This window comes from Chamaea fasciata, unplaced genomic scaffold (genome assembly GCF_029207755.1).
Source record: "Chamaea fasciata isolate MVZ Bird 193981 ecotype frontalis unplaced genomic scaffold, bChaFas1.0.hap1 SCAF_2, whole genome shotgun sequence".
Lineage (NCBI taxonomy): Eukaryota > Metazoa > Chordata > Aves > Passeriformes > Sylviidae > Chamaea > Chamaea fasciata.
Window position 1 is genome coordinate 10,350,421 of NW_027094087.1, and position 24,042 is coordinate 10,374,462.

Consider the following 24,042-nt stretch of genomic DNA (forward strand, 5'->3'; position numbering starts at 1 on the left):
CTGGAGACAGATGAGAGGAGGACCAGGGGGATCCCTGAAGAATCCACTGGATGTGGCTGCCCAGAGGCACTAAGGGAAAGTCAGGAAGGATCCCAGCGACTCTCACCGGTGAGTGCAACTTGAACTTGAGTTAAACGTGGCAGGATGCCCAGGGCGGGCAACAAAGGAAAGTTGAAAAAGGGTCTTGGCTATAGGGATGCCGATCCCAAAATACCTCCGATGGCACCTTTGGGAGAATGCTGAGGTGGTTTGCACATTCTCCCAGAGGTAGTTTAGGATGTGGGCGCCCAGAGGGGGCAATAAGGTGTTGCTTTGGGAAAGGATTGCTCCAAGGGGAGTGGAGAGAAATATTGTTAAGGCAAAAAGCAGTGGGAGATCAGGTGAGATAAGGAAAGAACAGGGAGGACTGGGAGCTTCTCTGCCTTATTTTCAAACTCTGCAGTCTAATACAGGGCTGGCTGCAAGTCTTTTGTATTCCCGGCTGCCAGGAGAGGAAAAACAGGCAGATGTTGTCCCTACGCCCCCGTCCCCGGGCTGTTTTGGAGGCAGGCTGGAGGATTTGGATTTGTCTGCTTTGCTGTTCAGGACTTAAGGGGTTTTCTCCCGAGTGAGGAGAGCCAGGCCAGGTGTGAGAGCTCCCCGGCAGCGGGAGCAGGGGCTGGACAGGTGGCACAGTGGGCCCTGCTGGGAATTGCCTAGAAAATAATCTCAGGTACACTAAAAAAGATTTGAAAGAGGGGATGAGGAAAAGGTAAAGGTACCAGCCAGGATAATGACACCGTTTTTACAACCCCTGACAGGAAAATGTGCAGGGAGCCCCAGGACCAAAGGGAGGGGGGTGGGCACGAGGACAGCAATTGGGAAGGAATCAATGTGCCATTTGTAAAAAATACAAACGCTTGAAGTGTTAACTGCACTAAGTGTACTTAAGCAATTTGCAACAATCTTGGTATTAACTGTTCGTTAACGCAACCACCTATTCTTGGGTTAAAAAATAAGTGCATCTGTGGAAACAAGATCTGTTCCAGAAGCCACAAAGGAGGAATGTAAACAACCTGAACCTTAGCAGGGACACACAGATCACCTTCTGACCAAAAAATGCAGTAAGAAAACTACCAGCCAACAGGTGCTGCACACGAGGCCTGTGAAAAGTGTATCAAAGAAGTGATGCGAATAAAGAATCGGCTTTTCCCGCATGGAGAAAACGGAGTCTCGGGTGACGTGTTACAACAGCTGCTGAGCCGAGGCGACAGCGGGCTGCGCCGGCCGAGCCTCCCGCGGAAAAGGCGTCGTATGCAAATTACGCCGTGCGTCGTATGCAAATTACGCTGTGCGTCATATGCAAATTACTCCGTGCGTCGTATTACGCGTAGTATGGCTAATACGCGCCGCGGCGCGTAGTTTTGAAAATACGCCCCGCGTACTATGCAAATAATAAGAAGTCCCGCGCGGCGCCGTGCAGGATAAGGGCCGCGGAGCCGCCCAACGAAGAGCCCGGAACCTGTGCGCGTGCGCCTCTGCAAATCAGTTCCGGCGGGACACAGTGTCCCCGGGCGGCGATGCGGGGTGGCCGGGTCCCGCTGCAAGGGAAGACGCGGTGGCCGCGGTGGCGGGCACGGGCCGCGGCGGCTCCGCGCGGCTGAGGCTTTATCCTCCAGAAACCCCCGAGCCCTGGCAGCGGCCCGTTCGCAGCTCCATACGGAACATACGCGTTCTGGAGACGGCAGGACCCGGAGCACATTTCCTGAAGCACAGCTCCTTCCCGGAGCTGACGGCGCCAATGCCGTCCCCTCCCCGCCCCGGAGCTGAAGGCTCCAATGCCTCTCCTTTTCGGAGCTGACGGCTCCGATGCCGTTCCCTCCCGGAGCCGACGGCTCCAGTGCCGTTCCCTCCCGGTCTCGCTTTCCAACGGCCCCGGTGGCTCTGCCGGCCGGGCCCCGCATCGGCGGCCACTCGTCGCGGGGCTCCGCGGGCTCCGGGGCGGGAGGTGGGAGCCACAAGCGCTTTGTGCCTTTTTCACCTTTTCTGGATTTGTTTTCGCTGTTTTCCCCCTGTTGCTACAGGCGGCCTTTAGAGGTGTTTTTGTGTTGCTTTCCTCCCGCGGGTGTTGGGGGCAGGCGGGGATGCAGCGGCCCCGGGAGGCTCCGCTGGGCTCCCGCCGCCCGGGCACTGCGGAGTTCCAGATCTAATCCCTACGGATGTGAGCACAATACGGCGCGTTTGGTGTTCCCTTTCCCCGCAGCAGCTCCAAGGTGGCAGCAGCCGGAGCTTTTTTTCTCTTTCCTCTCCTTTTTCCCTGCGGGCAGCTCAGCCCCCGCGCTCCAGCGTAAAGCGGGTTCTGGCTACCTCTATTTAATAAAGCTTTATGCGTCGTGTTTGTATGCCTTGAAAACGTGGTGGTATGGGTTTTTTAAGTTAATTTTGTTTTCTGACTGAATTTTAATTTTTCACAGTCTGACGGTTGCTGGAGAGATAGCAGTAAACGCAGTGCCTGATTACCTGTCAAGGATTTCAACAAAGTCTGATTCCTTTAACAAGAATGTTAGCAAATTTGCCAGGTGGAATTACACAAATTTGAGAACAATTACACAATCGTGAGAAGCTACTGAGCTGTCCAGCAGTCTGCCAAATTACACGTTTTTGGTTTTGTTTTGTTGGGGTTTTTTTTTTTTAACCCTGCACTCTAAAAACTCTTTCTAAATTGCTGTTTCTGTGAAATTTGCTGTGGCCATGGGTTTTCTCCTAAGTAAATTACTTATTAAGCCTGTTAGAGAAGCTGGGAAAGTGGTGCCTACAATTGTTGCCAGCAGAGAGCTTCACATCAGGAGGGAGAGTCCTCCCCTGGCCATTATTTCTCCTCCTTACTGACAGACATGATCACCTGCTCAGATCCAACCTCCAGGCTTTGTCTCCTTTTGAGATTTCCCTTTGTTCCATGTATCAAGCAGAGAGAAAGGTCTGGAAGTGCAGGTGCAGTTGGTGCTCCTGGCTGGGCTGCTGTGGCTCTGCAGGCAGTGGTGCTGAGTGCCTGCCTTCTCCACTGCAGCCGAGTGCTGCACCTTGCAGCTCCCAGCCGAAAACCTTGGAAGTGGCCCAGTGCCGATGGTGAGATGTCTGCACTCACCATTCTCAAATCTGCAACTACTTCAGTCCTGAATTTACCCAATCAATTAATTTCTCCCCCGGACAAAAGGGTGCACGAGCTTGTCACCAGAGAGACAAGGCTCAAGCCCTCTGTCACTGGGGTAGACGTTTCCAGGGTCACTTCTCTCTTCCTCATCACCATCCCTTCATTCAGAACAATCCCCTTCGACTCCTCCTCCCCCCTAACTGCCAGAGTCTCAATCTATGACAAATGGATTCCCACCATTTTATTTGATGTCAGTGTTACTCCTAAACTTCAAGAGGCATGATTTATTTTGCCATCTTTGTGGTGTTCCTACTTATCCTTCAAACACTTCAAAACATAGCAGATCTAGAGAAGGGAGCTCGAATGTCTGGTGAGCGGGGTTTTTAAGGTAAAATGATAGTATTTTAATACTTCACATGCAATGATCTCTTTGTAAAGTTTTCATAATGTCAGAAAAGTTCATGGACTAAATGAGTCTGACTTCAGTCAGAGTGCTAACATTTCTAAATCTACAGCGCTGCCTTTCTGAATCTATTTATTGCTGCAGAGAGGAAGGGGGATCAAAGGGTTCTAACACTGATTTCTGCCATCATTTCTCATCTCCAGCACAGTTTGGACTTTGTAGACATAGCAGTTTCTTGCTCCAGAGATGTCAGAAATTACCTGGAGACTGTTTACAGGACATTGGAATAGAATATGGACAAGCTTGCAAAAGAGTAGATACTGCATGCATGAAATATTAATGGCCCACATAAGCCTCCAATCCGGATTTGCTTGCAGATTTGTTGTGTGCTGTATTTTGCAGTGTGAACAAAGGAAGAAAACTAGAGTCTGTCTTTTCTGAGCACGTTTCTCTCACATATTATTTTAGCCTTGACAATAATGAAAGCAGAGAAATAAACAGTGAAATCTTAGTGATCAAAAGCATAAAAACACATGAAGAAAATGTCTAATTGTAAAAGACCAGCAAAGTAACAACTGCAATTTCTGGTTCTGCAAGGAGTGAGTCCTTGAGAAGGGAAATTTCCAGAACCTGGGAGGAGTATTTAGTTCTTAGCTTATCACAGCTATGAAGCAGCAAGCCACCCAACAATATGCCCTTTTTCCCCTCAGGAAAAAGAGAATTTCTTTTTCAATTTTTCAGCAGCATGGCTCACTCTAGGAGAATGCTGTTGGAAAAGCTCTACTCGAATGAGTTATACAACACCTCAGGAGAACTCTGTGGTTTAACAAAAAATGTTGATGTGACCCCTAGGAGTTTAACCCCCAACCCCAAGTGAAAGAAGAGAACTCACAATTACTCAACCATTGTTTCTTGGCATGGAGTTCATAATTTTTTTAGTGTTTTGGGATGGTAGTACCTTGAAGACTACACCAGAGACATCTTATTGTCTCAGCGATTTCCTGTATGATTGAACAAACCATACCACAGCAATTGGAAGAATCCCAGATGCCTTATTTCTGTGTGAGGAGGGATGGAGAGAAGATGTGCCACACCCATGGCGTCTGATTTTGGGCAATATTAAATCTATCTGTAGTTAATGAATAAAAAGCTGCTATGGTATGAATCTGGAATTATTGGAGATCATTGCAGCCATGGGACTTGACCGTTTCTTAACCAAAAATCTCCTCATGAGTGTCTTCTGGAGCCCAGAATATGTGAAATATAACATTCCTTCTGGAAAAGAGCTGGCTTTTGCCTAAATGCTTCCCATAACTTTCACTTGCAGTAAAAGGGACAAATCTTTCAGTGCAATTATTACCAAATGCTACCAATAATATTAGAAATCTAATGAGTGGAGTAAGACCAGGACTCTTGGCTTCCTTTGTCTTACAGCAAGCTTGCCTGCAGATGTCACTCCAGAGAGCTCTAATCTGTTTTTCTTTCCCATTTCCAGAGCTGAAGGTTCCATAGCCTTTCTAGGAATGTGGCACTTAGGACACAGTTGGGCCCTGGGGACAAACAAACCTTCCATTTCTTTTTTTAAAATGTCAGACGTCAGTTTCGTCTGGCATTGAACTGGGGGAAGTTTTAGAGTGCAACCTTTTCTACATGTGTTCTCCATGTCTACATTTTACAGCCTTGACAGAAACTCCCAGTCCTCTCCAAATTGTCCAGTTAGCTATAATTGAGGAGGATTTTTTAGGAAGTTCATTCAATGGCTGAGGACTTTTGTAGGAATCAGAACTCCTCAATCATCTCCCATGCAGATTTTGCTATTTCCTCAAAGCCAGGAAAGGTTTCCTCAAGGCTTTAGCTGGGCGATACATGGAAATATTTGCATTGAGCACTACTGTGCACAGTCTAGAAAACACTCCCAAGGGTGTAGACTATTTTCAGCTCAAGTATATAAGTAAGTGTAAAGAAGGGGGGCGTGGTGTTGCAATTCATGCAGCACCTCAGTAGATATGGGTAGAAAAGGGTTAATTATTTTAATAAAAGAAAAATAAATCAAACCAGAAAAAAAAAACCAAAACAAAACAAACCAAACCCAATAAAAAACAACCAACCAAAAAAACCCCAACAAATTCGAAACCCATGAAAGTGCAGAAAGCTTATTCTTTTGTTCTATTTGCTTAGGCGAAACAACTCAGTTTTAACTTTAAAACATTAACCCATATTTATGCAAGGAGGGTGGCACTTGAGATAAAATAACTCTAAACTGAGGAAATATATATTGAAGCTTTTAGCCGCAAAGGGACAGGTCTTAAATAGTGTACTGATTATCAAGCTGGATTTTTCTGACAGATCATTTTCAGGAGGACATTTCCAGAAGGCGCATACTACAGCTAAGATATAGAAGCATCCAAACTTTTACACTGAACATTATTAAAAATGGTTCAGCATTCAATGTGGCTTATTTCAAGTGCCCACTATAATGTGAATATCGAAACTGAAGACTGGGTTTGAAATTCAAAGTTCAGCTATGGATGTTGAAGAATCCTACCGTAACTGCTATTGATATGCTGAGCAAGAAGAAAGAAAATTCCAAAGCAGGATGAACATATTTCATAGTCTTTTTAGAAGCATAAGGTGTTGTTAGGAAAGAAGCAGAGACATGCTCCACAGTAATCTCAGCTTTATCTTGTGCTCCCTTTCCTCCATGTGCCTGACTTGCCTTTCTCAAATGTATTTTTAACAGTGTTGGGCAGAGACAGCTGCTATGTCTGGCCCGTGCTTTGCTACAAAAGACAAAAATCCTGCTCCTAGATGAGGTGACAGCTTCTGTTGACATGGAAACATGTAACTTTGTGCAGTCCACCCTCAAAACAGAGTTTCACAACTGCACAATGTTAACTACAGCCCACAAGTTACACAGTCATGGATCCAGAGAGGTAAGTTTTGAAGAGCCATTTGAAAAATAAATGACTCCCTTGAAATGCGTTCCCATAATCCAGAGATACCTGTACCCAGGACTGGAAAATGTGGCTGAAGAGTTGATTGTTCTTCTGTAATCTTTCTGTTCTTGTTCTGCATGCAGGTAGGATTCTAGAACATGATACACTACAGGATTTGTTACAACAAAAAGGTGCCTTTTCTGAAATGGTTGCAGAGGCTGGGATAAGAAGATAAAAAAAAAAAATCAAACTAATGAGTGAATTCTGAAGGAACACTCAGGGGATCTCTGCCATTCCATATATATAGGTGCAATATTTTATATTCCATATAAAACAACTACTTACTCAAGAGCTGCTCGCAGCATTGCTGTTTACTACAGCTACAATCTGTGTATATTGATCAGGTTTCTTAAAACTCAGATTTTATACAAATCACTTTTTAATCATATTGGCACTGGGACAACAGGATAAAGCAGGGATTTTCATGGTGTGTGTTAAAACTGTTGCATTAGAAAAAACTGATCAAAAAATCTTGTTGATATGCTGGTCTTAATTAACTTGAACAAAGTTGCTCTGACGTTATGCTCATTCAGTTAATAATTCTGATTACACATCAGGAAAAAACAAAACTGCTGCTTGTGCAGACACAGAGACAGATGTCACTTCGGATTGAGTTTTAGGACATGCACATCCCTATGTATACTGTCTTGGTTTGGGAACCTAACCCTCAACATATACTTAGGTAGTTCTTGAAGCAATAAATGTGTCCCATTAAGTCAGTTTTCCTTTTGTATTTCTGAAAAACTGAAAACCACATCTTACGTATCTAATTGAGCATTACAAAATCCCATTGTGAAAGAATCCCAAAAATGCAGTCAGGTGGAGCTGCGTCTTTGCTAGTAAATATTAATGTAAACCTCCATACTACTAAGAAGCAGGACAGGTTATGTACACTTACTTGTAGTGTCAGCTAAATGTATCTGCTTCTGTAGGCCACATAAATAGTCATTTCCATTTTTATTGCAGTTCCTGAAGCTCTTGAAATTTAATACCTACACAACCAATGTAATCAATCTTCTCTTAAGACAAGATCCCCATCAACTGCTTTAAAAAACCAACAAACTTAATAAAGTTCCTGGGTACAGCCTTGTTATATTAGTTTAATATTGACAGCTGATGTATCAAGTACAATTTTAATTCCTTGCCCAAGACAAAGTTTTGGGCACATAGGCTAGGGGAGGTAGCCTTCAGTACCTCAGGAACCAATCCCTTTTGCAAGGTCCAGAGAAAACAGACTGAGGAGAGGCATCAGTGCATAGTAACTTTTATTTGCTTTTATTTGTGGGGAGGGCTTTCTGTGCTTACTGCCAGGCCAACATAACCTTTCACTTTCAGCTACCTTCAGACTGCAGCTGGGAGAGCTGCAGATTGAGCAATGGCGAAGCCTGAGAGAAAAGAAAATGCTGGACTAGTGTCAGCAAAGCCCTTCCCTCTCTTTCAGCAAGCTGTACCCCTCACATCTGACTGTAACTTCAGAAAAGGGGGTGCAGTGGAGGCAGAAGCAGCAGGAAATGCTCCTGCTGTGTTTCCATGCAGCCATAGCTTCCCAAAGCAAACCTCTGACCTTCCTCCTCCAAACACGAATTCCCTGAGCTTCCTTGGTATTTGGGGATTGGGTTCCAGTCCTGTCCTGTGGCACCACTCATAGGAAGAGTAGGACAGGCAGAGGAGCAGAGCAGACCTGAAGAATGAGGCTCATAAGGGGCCTGGACTTCTTTTCACAGGAAGGAGCATGAAGGAGAACCTGCTGATGCTCTGCTTCCACTTCATTCCCCACTGCACTCAAAAATCCCACATGCACCACACTCCTGGAGCTGCTTCCCTCAGCCCTGCTTGTTGCCCTTGCTCTACACTTTCCTGGCAGTATCACAGGAGAATCTGGAAAGAAGTTGAGCAGGAACTCCCCCTTTCCGTCACAGGAAGAGACACCTTTCTGCATTTTCAAACATGTAACTGTTCAGGACAACACAGATACAGAAACTCTCTCACAGCTGACACAACCTCATTTTCTATGCTTCAAAGGAATTTGAGGAAGACTGAGAATTGCCTTGAGAAAGTGAAAGAAGACAGATACAAGGGGTAGAAATTGCTTTTATTAAAAAAATTTAAAATGTTACTTAAAAAATACATTTCATCATCTGCACTGGGAAATAATTAGGGAACAAACAATTGTTGAGGCCTCTTGATGCTTTCAGAATTTCAGCTTGTCAAACAAGCCTTAGCTAGAGAAATTTGTTACACACCTACCACCACAGGAAATCATAAGGATTACAGAATGATTTCAGCCTTCAAATTTTTTTTTTTTTTTTTTTACAGAGAGACTTTTGGTAAGCAGCCTGTGTGCATACCTGGAAATACCCACTTAGTGCAGTGGACTCGTCTTTAAAATTCAATTGTTTGTGCCAAAATACAGTATTAAAAGATACAAAATAAATAATTCAGAAAATTTAATAAATAAGGATGCCCTGTGATATCCAGTGTACAGTAACTTCTCTACTAAAAAATCCAACCTATACAGAAATCTAAATAAATACCCTTTTGTGAATTTAGTTTTTACAAGTAAACAACCTGCCCTTCCCTTCCAGTTCCCAGATTAATACTGAAAGAGATTTAACTTCCCCAGAGTGAAGGAGAATATGAAAGAAAAAAAGTACTTCATTTATTTGCTTTGAGAGTTTTAACAGCTCCTACCTAATTTGTCCCAAAGCTGCAAAAGCTTTTAATCGTTTAACTTCACTGTGATGTGGTTCTGTTCCTATACAGGTCTGCTTGTTTTACACAGTGCATTAAAGAAATGAAGACCAAAGTCCTACTGTAACTCCAGTGGATTTTGAGATGAACTTACAGCGGGGCAGAAGGAAAGGCCACAATGACTCTGAAGATGTTGGTACAGATGTTGAACACATACATTTATATCTGCAAAGCAAAGGCCCCCAACAGCAACTGAGAACTGGCACACTGGCATTCATCCATGGTGTCACTGAAGAGGCACTTCTTTTACTGCAGGAGTTTTACTTACTGGAAGTTCCATACAGACTTAGTTGGGGTCACTTTCAAAGAGGCACAAAGGAAAAAAAACAAAAGAATCCTCAAATAAAGAAAATCACTTTGGTTTTCGACTCAGGAAAATTAAACAGATGTCAGCAGTACTTTGGGAATCCTCTGTCAAGTTAAACAATGCTGCTGGAATGGCTGTATGCAACTGTGATTCAGTTTAAGAGTTTTTTAATTGGATTACTTCAAAGATGCACTCAGACAACAGCTATGCAAACAGCTGAATCAGCACAACTGATTTATGGCAGTGCCATAAATCAGGCCTACTGCCAGGAGAGTAATAAGACTATTTTAATATAGTCATAGGTTAAAACAATAAATCAAAGCCCCACACTTTATTTTAGCAAGGTTAATACAAAATTATTCTGGAGAAGACAAGAAAATCCTTAAAACCACCTGTTACTAGAGCTTACCTGCTGAAGACTGGACTGATGGATGTTGAAACCAGTCTTAGCTGAATGACATGGGGGTTTTTTGTAGGAAGTTCCAAGCAAATAACAGAATTCAGGTGGTGTTTGATTATTGCTTGATCCCTTCATAGAGAGAACTATCACCAATTTGTTTTTTTTCAGATCAGTAACTTTGTTCTCCTCACACTTTTTCAAGATACCTGGATAGCGACCTATCTGCCTAAAAGAGAGTCCTAAGAAGTGCCACCTCAAACCCCGAGTTACAACACTGCTTCTTTCCCAACAGGACAGTTACAACCTCTGTTCAGTTTAGAGTGGGGATATGACAAAACTTAAACCACATAAGAGCTAAGAAGCACAAAGCAGTTAGGTCAATTTTCATTTACGGAGGCTACAGGAACTACATTTCATCCAGGCCATCCCTGCTGTCCCACAGTTTCTCCCCAAGGACAGTATGACTTGGGGTACTTCAGGGGGAAGATGTCACACACTTGTAAAGGCAGAACAATGAAATTCATGTTTTTCAAATTCAAGGGAAGACAGGCAGGTGCGGCTTCAAGATACATAAAATCACCATGATTTTAAAATAAGGCAGGGGCAGGTATGAATATTTGGCAATATATCCTCATTCTCTGTGGAGAACATCAGTGGTAAAACAGCAGCACCTGTGTTTACCCATCACAGTCAGGTCAGGAATGAAGCCCTTGGAGACCAAGAAACTGCACTGGCAAGAGCTACATTTTCAATAAGGTTTCCTAATCATGGGACTATTTGCCAGGGAGCCTCAGCAATAGCATTATGCTGTTATGAACAGCAGAAGAATCAAGTGAATGCCTCAGTCTCATTTAAGCTGCAAGATACCTTTAGGAAAGGTGCTTAAGTGCTCAAATGGCTCAATCTAATAAATAAGTGTAAGCTGAACACTGCCAGTTCTCTGTGCGTTCACGCTGCTTCACAGTCCTTCCAAGTAAATACATTGGACCCAGGAATGCCCCAGTACCACATTATCTCAAACCTTTGGTCACACTTCCCTTTATATTTTAAATACACACCATTCCAGGATTTGCTAATAAAATTTAGCAAGAAAAAGTGGGTGTGCCATTGCATTTTCATCCAATACCCCATCTCCAAGTAAACACAGCACACTTCAGAACTTGTTTGTACCTTTAAAATAACATTAAGCTTTAGCAGGGGTAGGTGTCCAGTAACACCTGTGTGGTGAACAGTTGAAACAGGTGAAAATTGAGTAGAATGCAGCTAAGATTAGGTTCCATTGCCAGTCAAATAAGCAAGGATCTGGAATGCAATTGAGAAGAGTTTCTTTTCAGTTAAAATTAGTCTTCCTTAAATGCTTGTTAGGTATTTCTATAGCACTGACTTGGAGAGGCCACGACCCAGCAAGAATTCCTGCCTGGATGGCTACGCCTGTCACAACTGCCAGGTCGGGATCCACAGAGGTGTTGGGCTCCTTTCCAAAGAAGTCCCGAATAACTTCACGTATTTTGGGAATCCGTGTGGAGCCTCCCACTAACACGATTTCATCCACTTCTTCTTTGTGCAGGTGCCCTTCCTGCAATACTTGTTCAATGGGCACGAGAATCTTCTCAAAAAGGTCCTCATTTAGCGTGTCAAACAGCTTCCGAGAGATTTCTGTTTCAAACACAACTTTGACAAAGTTGTCCTGTGCTTGGGAAGTGTCTCCAAGATTTTTCAGGCCTTCTGCATTTTGTGAGGCCTCTAGCACACTGTTTGTTTTCACCTGGCTTTTTGCAAGTTCTCTTGTAAGCTTGTTTGCTGGCAGAGTCAAGAGCACCCTCAGTGTCGCTGCCTCATGGACAGTCAGGTTTAATTTAACAGCTTCCACGGCCTGTCTGAGGCGGTGAATCTCCTCCTTTTTTGTTGGCAGAGAACCATACGTTTGGCGCAGCTGATCGTATATATACACCATCAACCTCTGGTTGAAATCCTGCCCTCCAAGTTTGTTGTTACCTGAAAGATCAGAATAGAAGGCATCAGGCAGAGCACCTTCAAAGCCCCAGAAAGCACCACGCTGCTTCTTTCACTGGGAGATGGTGCTCAAGGGCCAGAACAATCACAGAAAGACCACAGGCATGTAAGCCCACAGAGCTGTGACAACAGACAAAATTGCTGTTCAATGCACACATGATGGATAATAATTTCCACTGTTTTGTTTTGACTGAAAACAGTAACTCACTCAGTGGAGCTCTGTCTAGCTAAATCAGAGTGAAGCTGCTGAATCTTTCTTGCTGTTCCACTCAAACTGGACTGAGCAGCAGCAGCTCACATCAGAACTTGCTTACTGAAGGCAGCACAGGCAGCTGGCACTGCACCTCAGAGCTGTGTGCATGCAGGCAAGCTGAAGCACAGCTGTCTCTTCACTAAAGAGTGACCAAACACTGCTGCCAGAGCTCTGTGCCCAGGGATGAATCATTCATATACCAACCACAGAATTTCTGGGTTAACAGCCTGTGCATTCCCAAACCCTGTTCAACTGAACTGGCACCAAACACAAAGCAAGGATGCACCAAAGCACTGGTCAGTGATCTGCCAATATTCCCAGTTTCGGAAAAGGTCACAGAAAGATTTTAAACAACCCCAGCCCCCGAAAGTCCAGTCAACGTAACTATAACCTGCACCAGCATTTTATTAGTGGATACAAAAGTTAACATGGATAAAATAAAACCACTACTTACCCCTCTGGGTCAGCCAAAACCTATGATTCTGTGGTCTTAATTGCTGAAACCAGCCACAGACCTAATTTTGCATGAAAATCAGCTGAGAATGCATTGGGAAGACACTCTGTGACATGGCTGGTATGTTTTAAAAAGTCCCTCTAACAGTGACTTCGGGTGCACCTTGCCTCCCACTCCTTGAGAAACAAAAGCATTTTTCTCACCTGCCATGGCTCGTGTGACGAACATCCCTCCCATCTTGTTCAACAGAGACACGTCCAAAGTTCCTCCACCCAAATCCACCACCAGAACATTAAACACATCAGCTTTGTGCAGCCCATAAGCCATAGCAGCAGCTGTGGGCTCATTGATTACTCGCAAAACAGTGAGACCTGTGAAGACCAGAGACAACAATCAACACTCAGGTACACCTCAGAAAACTGCAGTTCTTACATCAGAATGACATTTGCCATTACTTGTTGGGATTTTTTTAACCACACTCACCTTAAGTTAGGCGCCAGGTCTAAAGGAAGCAGTTTCCTAAGCAATAACAGCCAATGAACTCTTTTCCTTACTTAATCCTAAAATAGTACTGCTTCAGCCTCAGGGCAAAATCACGAACCATACTGTGCCAAAACATACTGCTTCCAGACAAACCCTGCTAAGGAGATTTAATTCATGCATTCTACTTCTGTTTAAAAGATTGTCCAAGGGTGCTCTATACAGTCTCTCTATTTGGAGATTAAAAAAAGACTATTTTCCCTGAAGTAAAACTTACTTCCAGCCATCTGTCTGCATTAGCCAGCCACACCTGTCGGGACTTAGAAGTTCTCAGCTGTTACTCACAATAAATCCATTCTAAGCTTCTCTGTCACTGATTAACTGCTTCTATATCCTCCACAAGGACCTTACTGTTAGTGAAACAAACCTCAAGGTCTCCAAGAAACACTCTGGAACAGAGAGACATCACCTGCAAGGTTAGCTGCCTTAATGGTGGAATTGCGCTGCCTTTCATCGAACTCTGCTGGCACAGAGATGACTGCCTTGGAAATGGACATGCCAAGGTTGGCTTCTGCCATCTTCTTCAGCTTCAGCAGCAGCTTAGAGCCAATGCGCTCTGGAGTGATGTGAAAGGTTCCATTAGTTGTCACAGAAAATTCAGCTAATCCATTGTTGTTGACAACCTAGAAGGATAAAGCGACACAGTCCCCAGGTGAGAAGTCTTCCTATGCACCCCCACCCTGTTGCCATCACATGTTTTATTTGCATGTAGTCTCCATATTCTGGAAAAATTTAAATCTGCTTTTGCCATTTCTGCATCACTTTTACTCCTTGATTAGGAGGATTATGCAAAACATACCACTTAAGGGGTCACAGTATATCCAAACAAATGATACCTACTGTGCCCCAATAAAACACATTAAAAAAAGTTAAGACTCAGAAACTGTGCAATCAATTTCCAGCACTACATTCAGAGACAGAAGGGATGCTTTCTTAGTCATCAGGTTACCTTTCAGGTTTCTGAAAGGAAACAAACAGCTTGGTACCGAAACAGCTTCTCTTAACAATATTAAAAAATTAAGTAGACTTCAAAAACCACTTTCAGTACACGATTTTTTCTTTTTTTTTTTTTTTTTTCCAAGCAATTCTGCACTATGCTCATATAATGCAGGTTAGTTTTTTTTAAAGCAATTTTCAAGTTCTGCTGCTGGTCAAGTAAGCAGTAAAATGCTGAAGGAAAAAACACACTAGAACAGAGAAAATGTGGCTTTAAAACTTTTCTGGGTTTTGGTTTTTTTGGGGGAGACATCTGTTGATTTTTGTTTGTGTTTTTATTTTACAGTTTCAAGGAGAAGTAAAGCTTCAGCAAAGCACAGTTAGCATTTCAAATTTAAATTTAATCCATTCAGAGAAGGAACTGGAAGGTTACCCAGAAACACATTTCTGAGTAGGAAAACACAGGGACTCTGGAAAATCATTATCAGCTCTTCAATCCCTCTGACCACCTTGGTGCCTCCTCTGGCCTGGCTCCAGCAGGTCCCTGTCCTTGCTGTGCTGGGAGCCCAGAGCTGGATGCAGCCCTGCAGGTGGGGTCTCAGCAGAGTGGGGCAGAGGGGCAGAATCCCCTCCCTGCCCTGCTGCCCATGGGGCTTTGGATGCAGCCCAGCACACGGGGGTTTCTGGGCTCCCAGCACACACGGCCGGGGCATGTCCAGCCTCTCACCCACCAGCACCCCCAGGGCTGCTCTGGATCTCTTCATGCCCAGCCTGGATGGCATCCTGCACCTTGCTGCTTGAAGGAAACTGAAGGAGGTGGCTGCTTACCTTAAAGGGATACCTGCTGCTTTCTCTCTGAAGCTCTTCTGAACTGAAGACCTTCCCAATGAACCTCTTGGCATCGTATATGGTGTTCTGAGGGTTGGCATCGGCCAGCTCCAGGCCCTCATAGCCCACGTGCACCCCTGTGTCCGTGAAGGAGACGACACTAGGGATGCTGCTGTGCCCGTCCTCGTCTACAATGACCCTCACATCCCCACTTCCCGGCAGGAAGACACCGACGGAGCAGTAGGTGGTGCCCAGGTCGACCCCGATCACCCTGGGGGTGGGCATGGGTAGGTACTGCTGTGCCAAGTAGCTGGCTAAGAGCAGGGCCAGCACAGCAGAGCCTGAAACAGGGAGTTGGGAAGAGCAGGGTTAGGGGATCAGCTCTGCAAACCTACAAGTCAGTGCAAATGACATGGTGTGTGTGTGACACACCACGCCCCCCACAGCTTTATTTCACACTCCAGAGCCTGTTTAGCCACCTAATTAGTCTTTACTTTCCTCCTCAACAGAGAGAGGCTCTATAAGTCAAGAATTTTAGGCATTAAATATTAAACTGATAAAGGAAAAAAAGCCCAAGAGACGGCCAAACCAAAAATATCACCACTGTAATAATTCTATTTCTCCCTGCATGTTACAGCAATAACACAGGCTAATTAGTATTTCTGGAGCAGTTGCCTATGAATGACCCTAAAAGGACATTGAGTTAATGGGGCTTCCTAAAATCAGAGTGAAATGACAAACTCCTAACACCTCCAGCTTCACCAGAAGTCTAAAAATAGAGGAAGAGAAACACATACTAACTCATTGTTTCAGCCACAGCTCCCAAAACAGCACCTTCCCACACCTCTGAATCTTTTCTGTACCTTGAAACCCAAGGAAAGGCCAGTTCATGGCAGAAGAGTTTGTTGTTTGACTGATCTTCTTTTAATTTTACTTAGGAAACCCAAAAGTCTAGCATCAAGTAATGCCTCAGATGATTACCAAAAAAAATCACCAACAAACAAAATCTCAACAAGAAACGTAAATAAGTTAAATTTCAGAGTGGGTGAAGTTTTTGTTTGTTTGTTGTTTTTGTTTGTTTGTTTGTTTTTTCCCCCCTACAGGGGAAGGGTGGTCACAGTAGTGCTTCAAACAGACCGGTCGGAAAGCCCTCACTTGCTCTGGGCTGCAAATCTTCCCAGATATTTCTGAGCAATGTGCCACTGGGAAGTTTGGCTTTCGAGGAATCCCACAGTGGGTCAGGTTGGAAGGGACCACAGTGGGTGGTCTGATCTGACCTCCCTGCTCAAGCAGGGTCATCCTACAGCACAGGATTGCATCTAGATGGTTCTGGGCTCTCTCCAGTGAGGGAGACTCCACACCCTCTCTGGGTGATCTGTTCCAGTGTTCGGTCGCTGCACAGTGAGGAAGTTCTTCCTCATGCTCAGGTGGAACTTCCTGTGCATCCATTCCTGCCCATTGCTTCTTGTCCCATTGCTGGGCACCCCTGAGCAGAGCCTGGTCCATGCTCTGACCCCTCCCTGCAGGCACTGACAGACATTGATGAGGTCCCCCCTCTGTCGTCTCTTCTCGAGGCTGAAGAGCCCCAGCCCCCTTAGCCTTTTCTTCCAAAAGGTCCTCTCCCCTCATCACCTTTGTTCCCCCCCCGCCGGACCCGCTCCAGGAGTTCCATGACTCTCCTGTACTCAGGAGCCCAGAAATGGACACAGCGGAACACACCGGGCACAGGAAGCTCGTGCCACCCTGGAGAGCCAACCCGGGGCGACACCGGGGCAGAAAGACGCGAGAGCGGAAGCAAAACCCCCCAAAACTCCCCACAACGCCCCAGCCCAGCCGCGCCACCGCCTCACCCAGCACAGCCATCTGCCCCGCCATGTCTCCCCGTGGCTCCGGCTGGTGACTGCTCTTTTCGGGCCGCGCGGGGCACGCCGGGAATGGTAGTACGCATGTCCCGGCCGCCCCTCTCACGTCCGCTGCTGCTGGGGGCGAGAAAACCACAACTCCCTGTGCGCAACGCGGCGCAGCCGGTTCCGGCGGGTACCAGCCAATGGAAGGGGAGGAGCGTTACTCGTCACTGGGGAGGTCGTGCGTGCGCTCCATGGGCGCATGCGCGGGCCCGGGCGGGGCGGCCATGATGGGCTGCTGGGAAAGGAAGTCCCGGGCCCCGGCGCCATGGTGCTCTGCAGCTTCCCGCCGGCGCGAGGCGTCAGAGACCGCGGCTGTGGCCGTGCTGGAGTAGAACATTCTCTTATCCTCCTCAGTTTTCAGCTAGAAAGTACCGAGTTCCCAACTCTGCAGGGGTTTCGAGAGAACCTGGCCTCGGCCAGGCGTTACACGGTCCTTCGCACGGACACGAGCCAGGTTCGGAAAGGAGACATTGTTTATTCTGCGCAGGGTGCAAGGTGGAAGCTTTCCACAAATCAAGCACGCCGATTCTCAAAGCTTTACAACAAAAATACGCATTTCAGCAAACAAATCACAGTTCACTGGCTACAAGTTACCTAGTTCTCTTATTAGTGGTGAGGGGAGATTTCCTTCTTGCCCACCTGGCATTTAGACAGGTAAGGAGAATGCAGGTGAAACCTGCCCCTCAAATGCGTCCTGGAGGGGCAGGATTGGTAACCACTCTTAAGGAATGCAGTGTGAGGTATTATGTGGGTCTGCTTCTTATCAGCTGTCCCTCTGCTCTGCTCCACTCTCATAAGGAGTAATGGATTTTCAGGTTCTTGCAGAGCCAGTTTCTGTTTCAGTCAGAAGTTTAAGTTAGAAGCTTTTAAAATAGAAAATATTCATAAATGAGTAGCTGGTAGCAAAGAGCTCAGTGGAAGAAAAGTTAGACTAAATCCTACTAAGTCCCTGGAGTTACCATCTCTGCCATCTCTGTTTCTCCTAAGTGATGGAAAGACACATAACCCAAAGGTAATTCCCAGGAGCTCACTTCATAAAACCTTCTTCTATAGGCAAAGAAAGTGGCACCGCTTTAACTTAATAGTAAAAAATGTCCTCATCCTCCACTTATGGTTAATGCTTCATTCTCAGCATGAGAAGGTGGAAACACTTTGGAAAGGGAAGGTTAAACCTTTCAGCCTCCTCAATGACTCATGTTCTGACTGTAATTAGAAAACAGTAACTTATTTTCTTAATTTCTTTTGGAAACTTCAATCATGTTTCTTGAAGTAGGTCCATGGTAATTGTGCTCTTTCTTAAGTGGGGGGAAACTTTTAATCATTGCTTACAGTATTCCTTCATCCATGTAACTCATGAGCAGGCACTTTGTGTTTTATGCCACTCTGGTGAGCAGAAAAAAAGGTTTAGCACAAACAGGGCATATGATCAAACTGGATTTTGCTCATGATTTTGATATTTAATAGCAACCATTTTTTAATACATAGAAAGCATCTGAAATATGATGCTGCAAAGTTCAGATATGTAGGAATGTGTTTTAAAAAAATACTGATACAAGTCCCTCATTTCAGAGATTTCTTCCTTTTCAGAAGCCAGGCTTTGATTTTTGTCCTTGAGGTTAAACCTTTAAAAGACTTCAGGATCACTTATCACTTCAGGATACCTGCCCAAGGACAGAACTCAAATGCCCTTTCCTGTATAATTTCCGTTCTATTTCTCCTTAGCAGAGCAGCTTAATGAATTCAGTGTGTCAGTCAAGGCCTCCCCACCTGACTGATTCCCTGGAGGCCTGGCTGTTCCCTGCAGGATTACACAGCACAGGCCACCTACCTGGGAGTCAAGTCAAGGGGATCATCTCAGCAGGCTTTCTGCTGTGCAGCAAAGCTCTGCCATGCCAGAAGCTTCTGCAGAAGCCACTGACTGCCCTGTAGCTGGTTTGGGTTGCTGCAGAGTTTGAAGGCTCAGTACACCACACGTACTCTGTAGTCTCCTGAATCCAACAAACACATGGTCTTCAGCAGATGTGCTTAGAAGTCCAGATGTGTCTAATTCTTTCCCTACACATCTCCATGATCTATTAGGACCTGCTCGTGGATCGCTCTGCACAGCGATGCCAGACTTGTCTTGCATCTGCTAAATAGGCAGAACTATTCCTAGTGATCTTGCCCTAGTGTTTTTAGGCCTTACTACTGTGTCTTCTGTATCACCTTTTTTTTACCTACTCTCATTTGTGAGAGGGAGGCCTGTCTCCATTTTCCTCCATTATCTGAGGGAGTGCTACACTCAGGAATGGGTTGTTCAGGAACTGAAGGGAACATTCAGTGTTTCTGGAGAAAACGGCTTGATTTTGCACAGAATAATTCAATATTCATTGGGCAATAGAGGGAGAGGCTTATTTGAGTGGGAGAGAAAGCTATGGGTAGCCCCTGCCCCACCAAGTGCCTCATGGGGAAAGCATGAATATGGTTGGGGCAGACGCTGGAAGGCTGGTCTTTGTTCTCCTGGAATGCTGTGCTTTTGCCTCTTCTCTGAAACAGCGGGCAAGGCACATACTCGGTGCTGAGCACCTTCACCTGAGGGTGGGCAGTGCACATTCAGACCTGCACAACTGCTTTGCAAAAGCTGTGACAAAGCTTCTCTGAATGCCCCTGAGTGAGGGGGCGTGAGGGGCTGAGGTGCCAGGGGCTGCTGGTGCTGAGCTGCTTGCCTTGGGCTCCTGGGCTGGGCCACATCAAGTGGCCCTTGGCCACCACACACCGGGTACCCGACACCGCCTGCCTCTGGCGTGAGTATAAGCCAACTCCCTCTGAGGGGCTGGGCAAATGCTTGTTTATTCTCCTTAGCGCATCTGTTCACTCTGGTAGTAAACTGTTTATAACATTTCAAACGCTTTTCGGGGATTAATTTCCTTCAAGGGGCTGTTCTTTTCCCCTGGTGCTTTGATAGGTGGAGGTAAACATGTTTTTGTCTGCAAGTAGCTTGAGGGAGAGAGTTGTTCTTACAACGTAAGAGCAGAGGCTGGTTTTAAAACAGTCTCCCATCAGATGTGAACTGGTGTCTGCAGGAAAAATCCAGCTACACTGGGGATTATCGCTCAAACCCTACACCTGTGATGTGCTAAACACAGTTCAAGCATTCGGTGTGTGTGGAATCAAATACAGCTTGTTTTCATTTGCAGGATGCTTTGTATCAGCTGTATCCTTGCATTTGGAGAAAAGGGAATAGAGATTGCAAAGCATCCTCTTTTCTGCTGTTGTACAAAACCGGTTTTCATCTTTTGAGGATTTACTCGGTGAGTGCTTTCTGCATTGTCTCAGTCATTTTAAAGCCACCTCTAAAACTGTAACACAGGATGCTGGGATATGGTCAAAGCACAGTGTGATCCCGTCAACCCGGGATGATCAATTTGTGTTTTCCCTCTATGAAGGAGGAAAGGGGAGAGGGATTGAGATCCACTTTGTAGATGGATAGTAGAATCAATGTCTCTCTGAGAAGGGAGGTGATTGATGCTAGGAATTTAGGAGACGCTAGAACCTGAAGCCTCATTTTCAGTTTTTAACTTAGATAACAGTGCCTTAGTGCGAGCACGTTGTCAAAACTGCAGAGGTCCCTGATAGTTCCTTTCCCTAATTAAAACGTTGGTCTTCTTTTCCTGTATATGGTTGGGAAAGGGAAGAATTTCACCAGCCTTCCTCTGACAGACAGTTCAATGTCAGGCAGCTGGATAGAGGAGCATAGCCATCAATCTAGATGCAAAAGTTTCCATTAAAATTCCAGCATATAGCCTAAAGATTTCTGGCTCCTGTTGAGTGACTGACTGGTCGTGGCTGGGCAGGGGTGTGCTGAATTCTCCATTAGCCACAAACTCACTCCCCAGCTGCAGGCAGCAGGAGCAGCTCAGGGCTTCTCCCAGGATCCAAACCCCAGAGAGCTGAACCATGAGGTGTGGGAGGAGTGCAAGGAGCTCCCAGCAGGTGTCTCTGCCATGCAGCATTCCTTCCCCAGATTGCTTTTGGTGTCTGACAGATACCTGCAGATTAATATAAAGCATATTAACCTTTAGCAGTAGTTATCCAAAGTCTTGTAAAGGTGTAAGTCATGAAATCGGTGCCACATTTTCGTTACAGTTTCTTTAATTGCTTTAACATACCCATTTCACCGAACCCTTATGAAATAATTTTGAGGTTAACAATGAAATTACTATTTCCCCTTTCATGAATACAGTTGCAGTGATACCGGTATAATGTAACCCAGAAGATATCTAGGAAAAACAATGTGGAAAAGAGTTTTTCACAGATTTTTTTATCTGTCCCACTTTTCTGCCTGAATTTCAGTTGGTGTGAACGCTGATGCAGTTTTCTGTGGTGTGAAAAATAAAAATCAGAGACATTTTATTGAAGAAGCAAAGCATTTGGCAGTTGCTGGTCTGGTAACAGAGTTTCTCTTCTTTCTTGACTATGTTGAAGTGGGCCAGTGTTAAAAGGCCAAAAGGCAGCTGTGAGCTCTGCTGAATTCTCCCCAGCCACAGGAGCCTGGGGTAGTGGACCTGAATCGTGGCTTAGGTTCGTGCTGGTGCCTGGAACACATCATCCACCTTCTGCTCAGCTTGGGTGTCCTGTGTGGGAGCAGGGACAGTGGTACTGCACAGGGTGACAGGAAAAGTGATGACTCATAGCAATGTTTGCAGCACCTCGTGGTATGAAGGGCTGTGGAGCTCAAGGATGGGACGGCTGGGACTCTCATCATCTGCACCAATCATCATGGTGATAATGATAATGAACAAGACTTCCAGCAGTCTCCCAAGAGGCCGCTTTACCTCGTTCATATTGTTGCTGTGTATATGAAATCCATACAGATGTCAGTCAGGCTTGTCAATTTGGTCTATTGTAAATGACAACAAAAGGATAAACACAAGGATGCACTCAAATATAGCTGCCTGAACAGCGAGCTCCCCAGGCAGAGGAGAAGTTTTGCAGTTTGTATGGATAGAGAAAAGTTCTGTTCTGTTTTTTGGGGGGAATTTTTTGTTTGTTTGGTTTTGTGGGTTTTTTTGTTTGTTTGTTTGTTTGTTTGTTTTTGTTGTTGTTGTTGGTTGGTTGTGGTTTTTTGGAGTTTTTTTCTTTGTTTGGTTTGGTTTTTTGTGGAGTACTGTGGCTGAAGTATCAGAGTGTCTATTTTACATTTGTTCTTTTCCTGGAGGTGTCTCCTACAGTACCTCAGTGGGTTTGTACACTGGATAAGAACTTTTGGGCCTTTACTGTGAATCTTTTGACTGGCACAGAAGATCTATTTCAATCATCACTCAGAAGTAGTGTTATGATACTCCAGGCGCAACTATGCCCTGCTTATTTTCCTAGAAGATCTAGCTCACTGGCCCATATTGTTTTCAATACAGGAAGAAATAATCGTTAAGAACATGTATTCCTCTTTACACAGTGTGAAGCAAAGGGGCACTGAAGGTCAGTGACTCAAGAATAAAGAACAAGCTTCAAGGGCCAATACAGTTTGAAAAAAGATGTCTCAAACACTGTTCCAAAGATCTCACAACAATATCACCCTTCTTCCATTATTTTTAGGAATCTGTATTAAGCAGTATCATCAAAGATTTGATGGAAGAGAAGTGTCCTCATTTATAATTGCTCATTGGGCAAGGTGGTAGTGGCATTTCCCAATGATCTTTGTAGGACACATCTGTCCTGCAGGACACCAGAGTTGCCATTATTGTGTAAATGCCCAGCATACTTCAGCGGAGACATGTTTCAGATACAACTGAGAAGTGAGCAAGCTCATCCAGCGTTATATAAACTCAGTTTGGTGTCATTCCTGAGTGCCATGTTTAAAACCAATAGCACTTGACAGCATAGCCCACCATGCTTCTTTCATACTCCAGACTCTCTGAAATAGGGAAAGAAATGTTGAGAACACAGAAGAAGAAAACTGTGTCATCAGCCTAAGTCAAGGTCCTTGGTGTTGCTTTGTACCTTCCCAGAACCTCTGGTCAATTGGCAACCACTTCATGTTAGTTGTTCCCTGTGCCAAGGCTTGCAACCTACCTGGAGGGCTCTTAAACCTATTTCTGACAGTATTGATGGAATCATTTCGACATTGCTCAGATTACTCTCTCAAGACAAGCAAAGATGTCAGCCACACCATGTCTTCTTTTCTCAGCATCACTCCCCCGTGCACTGTCGTGTGAGTAGCAAGTGTCTGTTTCGCCTGGAGAGAAGTTTGTTGGAAGCAGATACTGTAAAGTTAGAGCCATTCCAGAAGAAGTGTGTACAGCTAGGGAAAATGATCCATCCACAGAAGCAGAGATTAGCCTTTCTGTGCAATCACAATAAAAGAGAAGTCCCATGCCAGTTTCCTCTCTCTTTCTTGAATGATTGCACTGTGTGTGGGTCTGCTGGACTGTATCAACACCTTCGTGCAGCCCATAATTCATTGCCATGCTTTTGGCTCGGTCCTGCAGCTCAGATATGCAAGTGTTTGAAAAATCAGCGACTGCTTATGCACACCCAAGCACAGGCAGAGCCTTTACAAGATATGCAAAATCTGTGTGCCAGCATATTTGTGGGCGCTGAGCCCTTAAGCTTCAGAGTATTTTTACCAAATACAAAATACTGATAAAAATGCAACAGTATGTTTATGTCATAGTTCTAAGAAACACTTCTGACTGTGTGCAAACAGTCTCATTGGGCTGGACTGCCTTTTTTTTTTTCTTTTCTTTTTTTTTTTTTTTTTTCTGTTTGCAGTACATAGCACAGAGGGCTCTGTGGCTGTCATCACACTAAGATGCTCCCACCGCAGCCACAGCTGCAATTAAACAGTGTGAGGAAGGGGTTTCACAAGCTCAGAAAGAGGTAGTAGAAGTATATTAATTTCTGCTGAATTGTTGGGACAGAGAATGCATCTTTTCATATGGTCTGGAGAAGTCCCAAATGTTTCCCAGCTCAGTATTATTCCCATCTCTTGCTTGTCAGTCGGTCCCAAAGTCAGCAGAGCTGACAGATGTCGATTTTTTCAGATTTTCCCTTTTCTAAGGACCTTGACGGCTTCAGCTGCTGAACAGCAAACTCACCCTTTTTTTTTTTCTCCTTACCTGTTTACTCCCACTGTAGCTGTCCTC

The 24,042-nt window shown here is 45.0% G+C and overlaps 1 protein-coding gene across 2 annotated transcripts; it reads right to left on the reverse strand.

The window, feature by feature from the left end:
• Nucleotides 1-8,605: 8,605 nt before the first annotated feature.
• On the reverse strand, nucleotides 8,606-16,927 carry HSPA13 (heat shock protein family A (Hsp70) member 13). Of its 2 annotated transcripts, XR_010725017.1 has the most exons (6): nucleotides 16,862-16,927; nucleotides 15,012-15,352; nucleotides 13,657-13,870; nucleotides 12,911-13,078; nucleotides 9,997-11,982; nucleotides 8,606-9,579 (listed from the first exon to the last, which is right to left on the reverse strand). XR_010725017.1 is itself a non-coding variant. In XM_066208492.1 (5 exons), the coding sequence occupies exons 1-5, from the start codon at nucleotides 16,884-16,886 to the stop codon at nucleotides 11,318-11,320; spliced, it is 1,413 nt and encodes a 470-aa protein (XP_066064589.1). In that variant the 5' UTR covers nucleotides 16,887-16,927; the 3' UTR covers nucleotides 8,606-11,317. The 2 variants fall into 2 exon arrangements, 1 of the variants encoding a protein (XP_066064589.1); XM_066208492.1 differs by having other exon boundaries at nucleotides 8,606-11,982.
• Between the last annotated feature and the right edge of the window lie 7,115 nt (nucleotides 16,928-24,042).

Bases quoted from the DNA above. Each gene is read 5' to 3' on its own strand.
- HSPA13 (XM_066208492.1), bottom strand. From the start codon at position 16,886: ATGGCGGGGCAGATGGCTGTGCTGG. The intron at 15,353-16,861 runs GTGAGGCGGTGG...TCCCTGTTTCAG, and splicing joins GGGGCAGATGGCTGTGCTGG to GCTCTGCTGTGCTGGCCCTG. The intron at 11,983-12,910 runs GTGAGAAAAATG...CTGATCTTTCAG, and splicing joins CGTCACACGAGCCATGGCAG to GTAACAACAAACTTGGAGGG.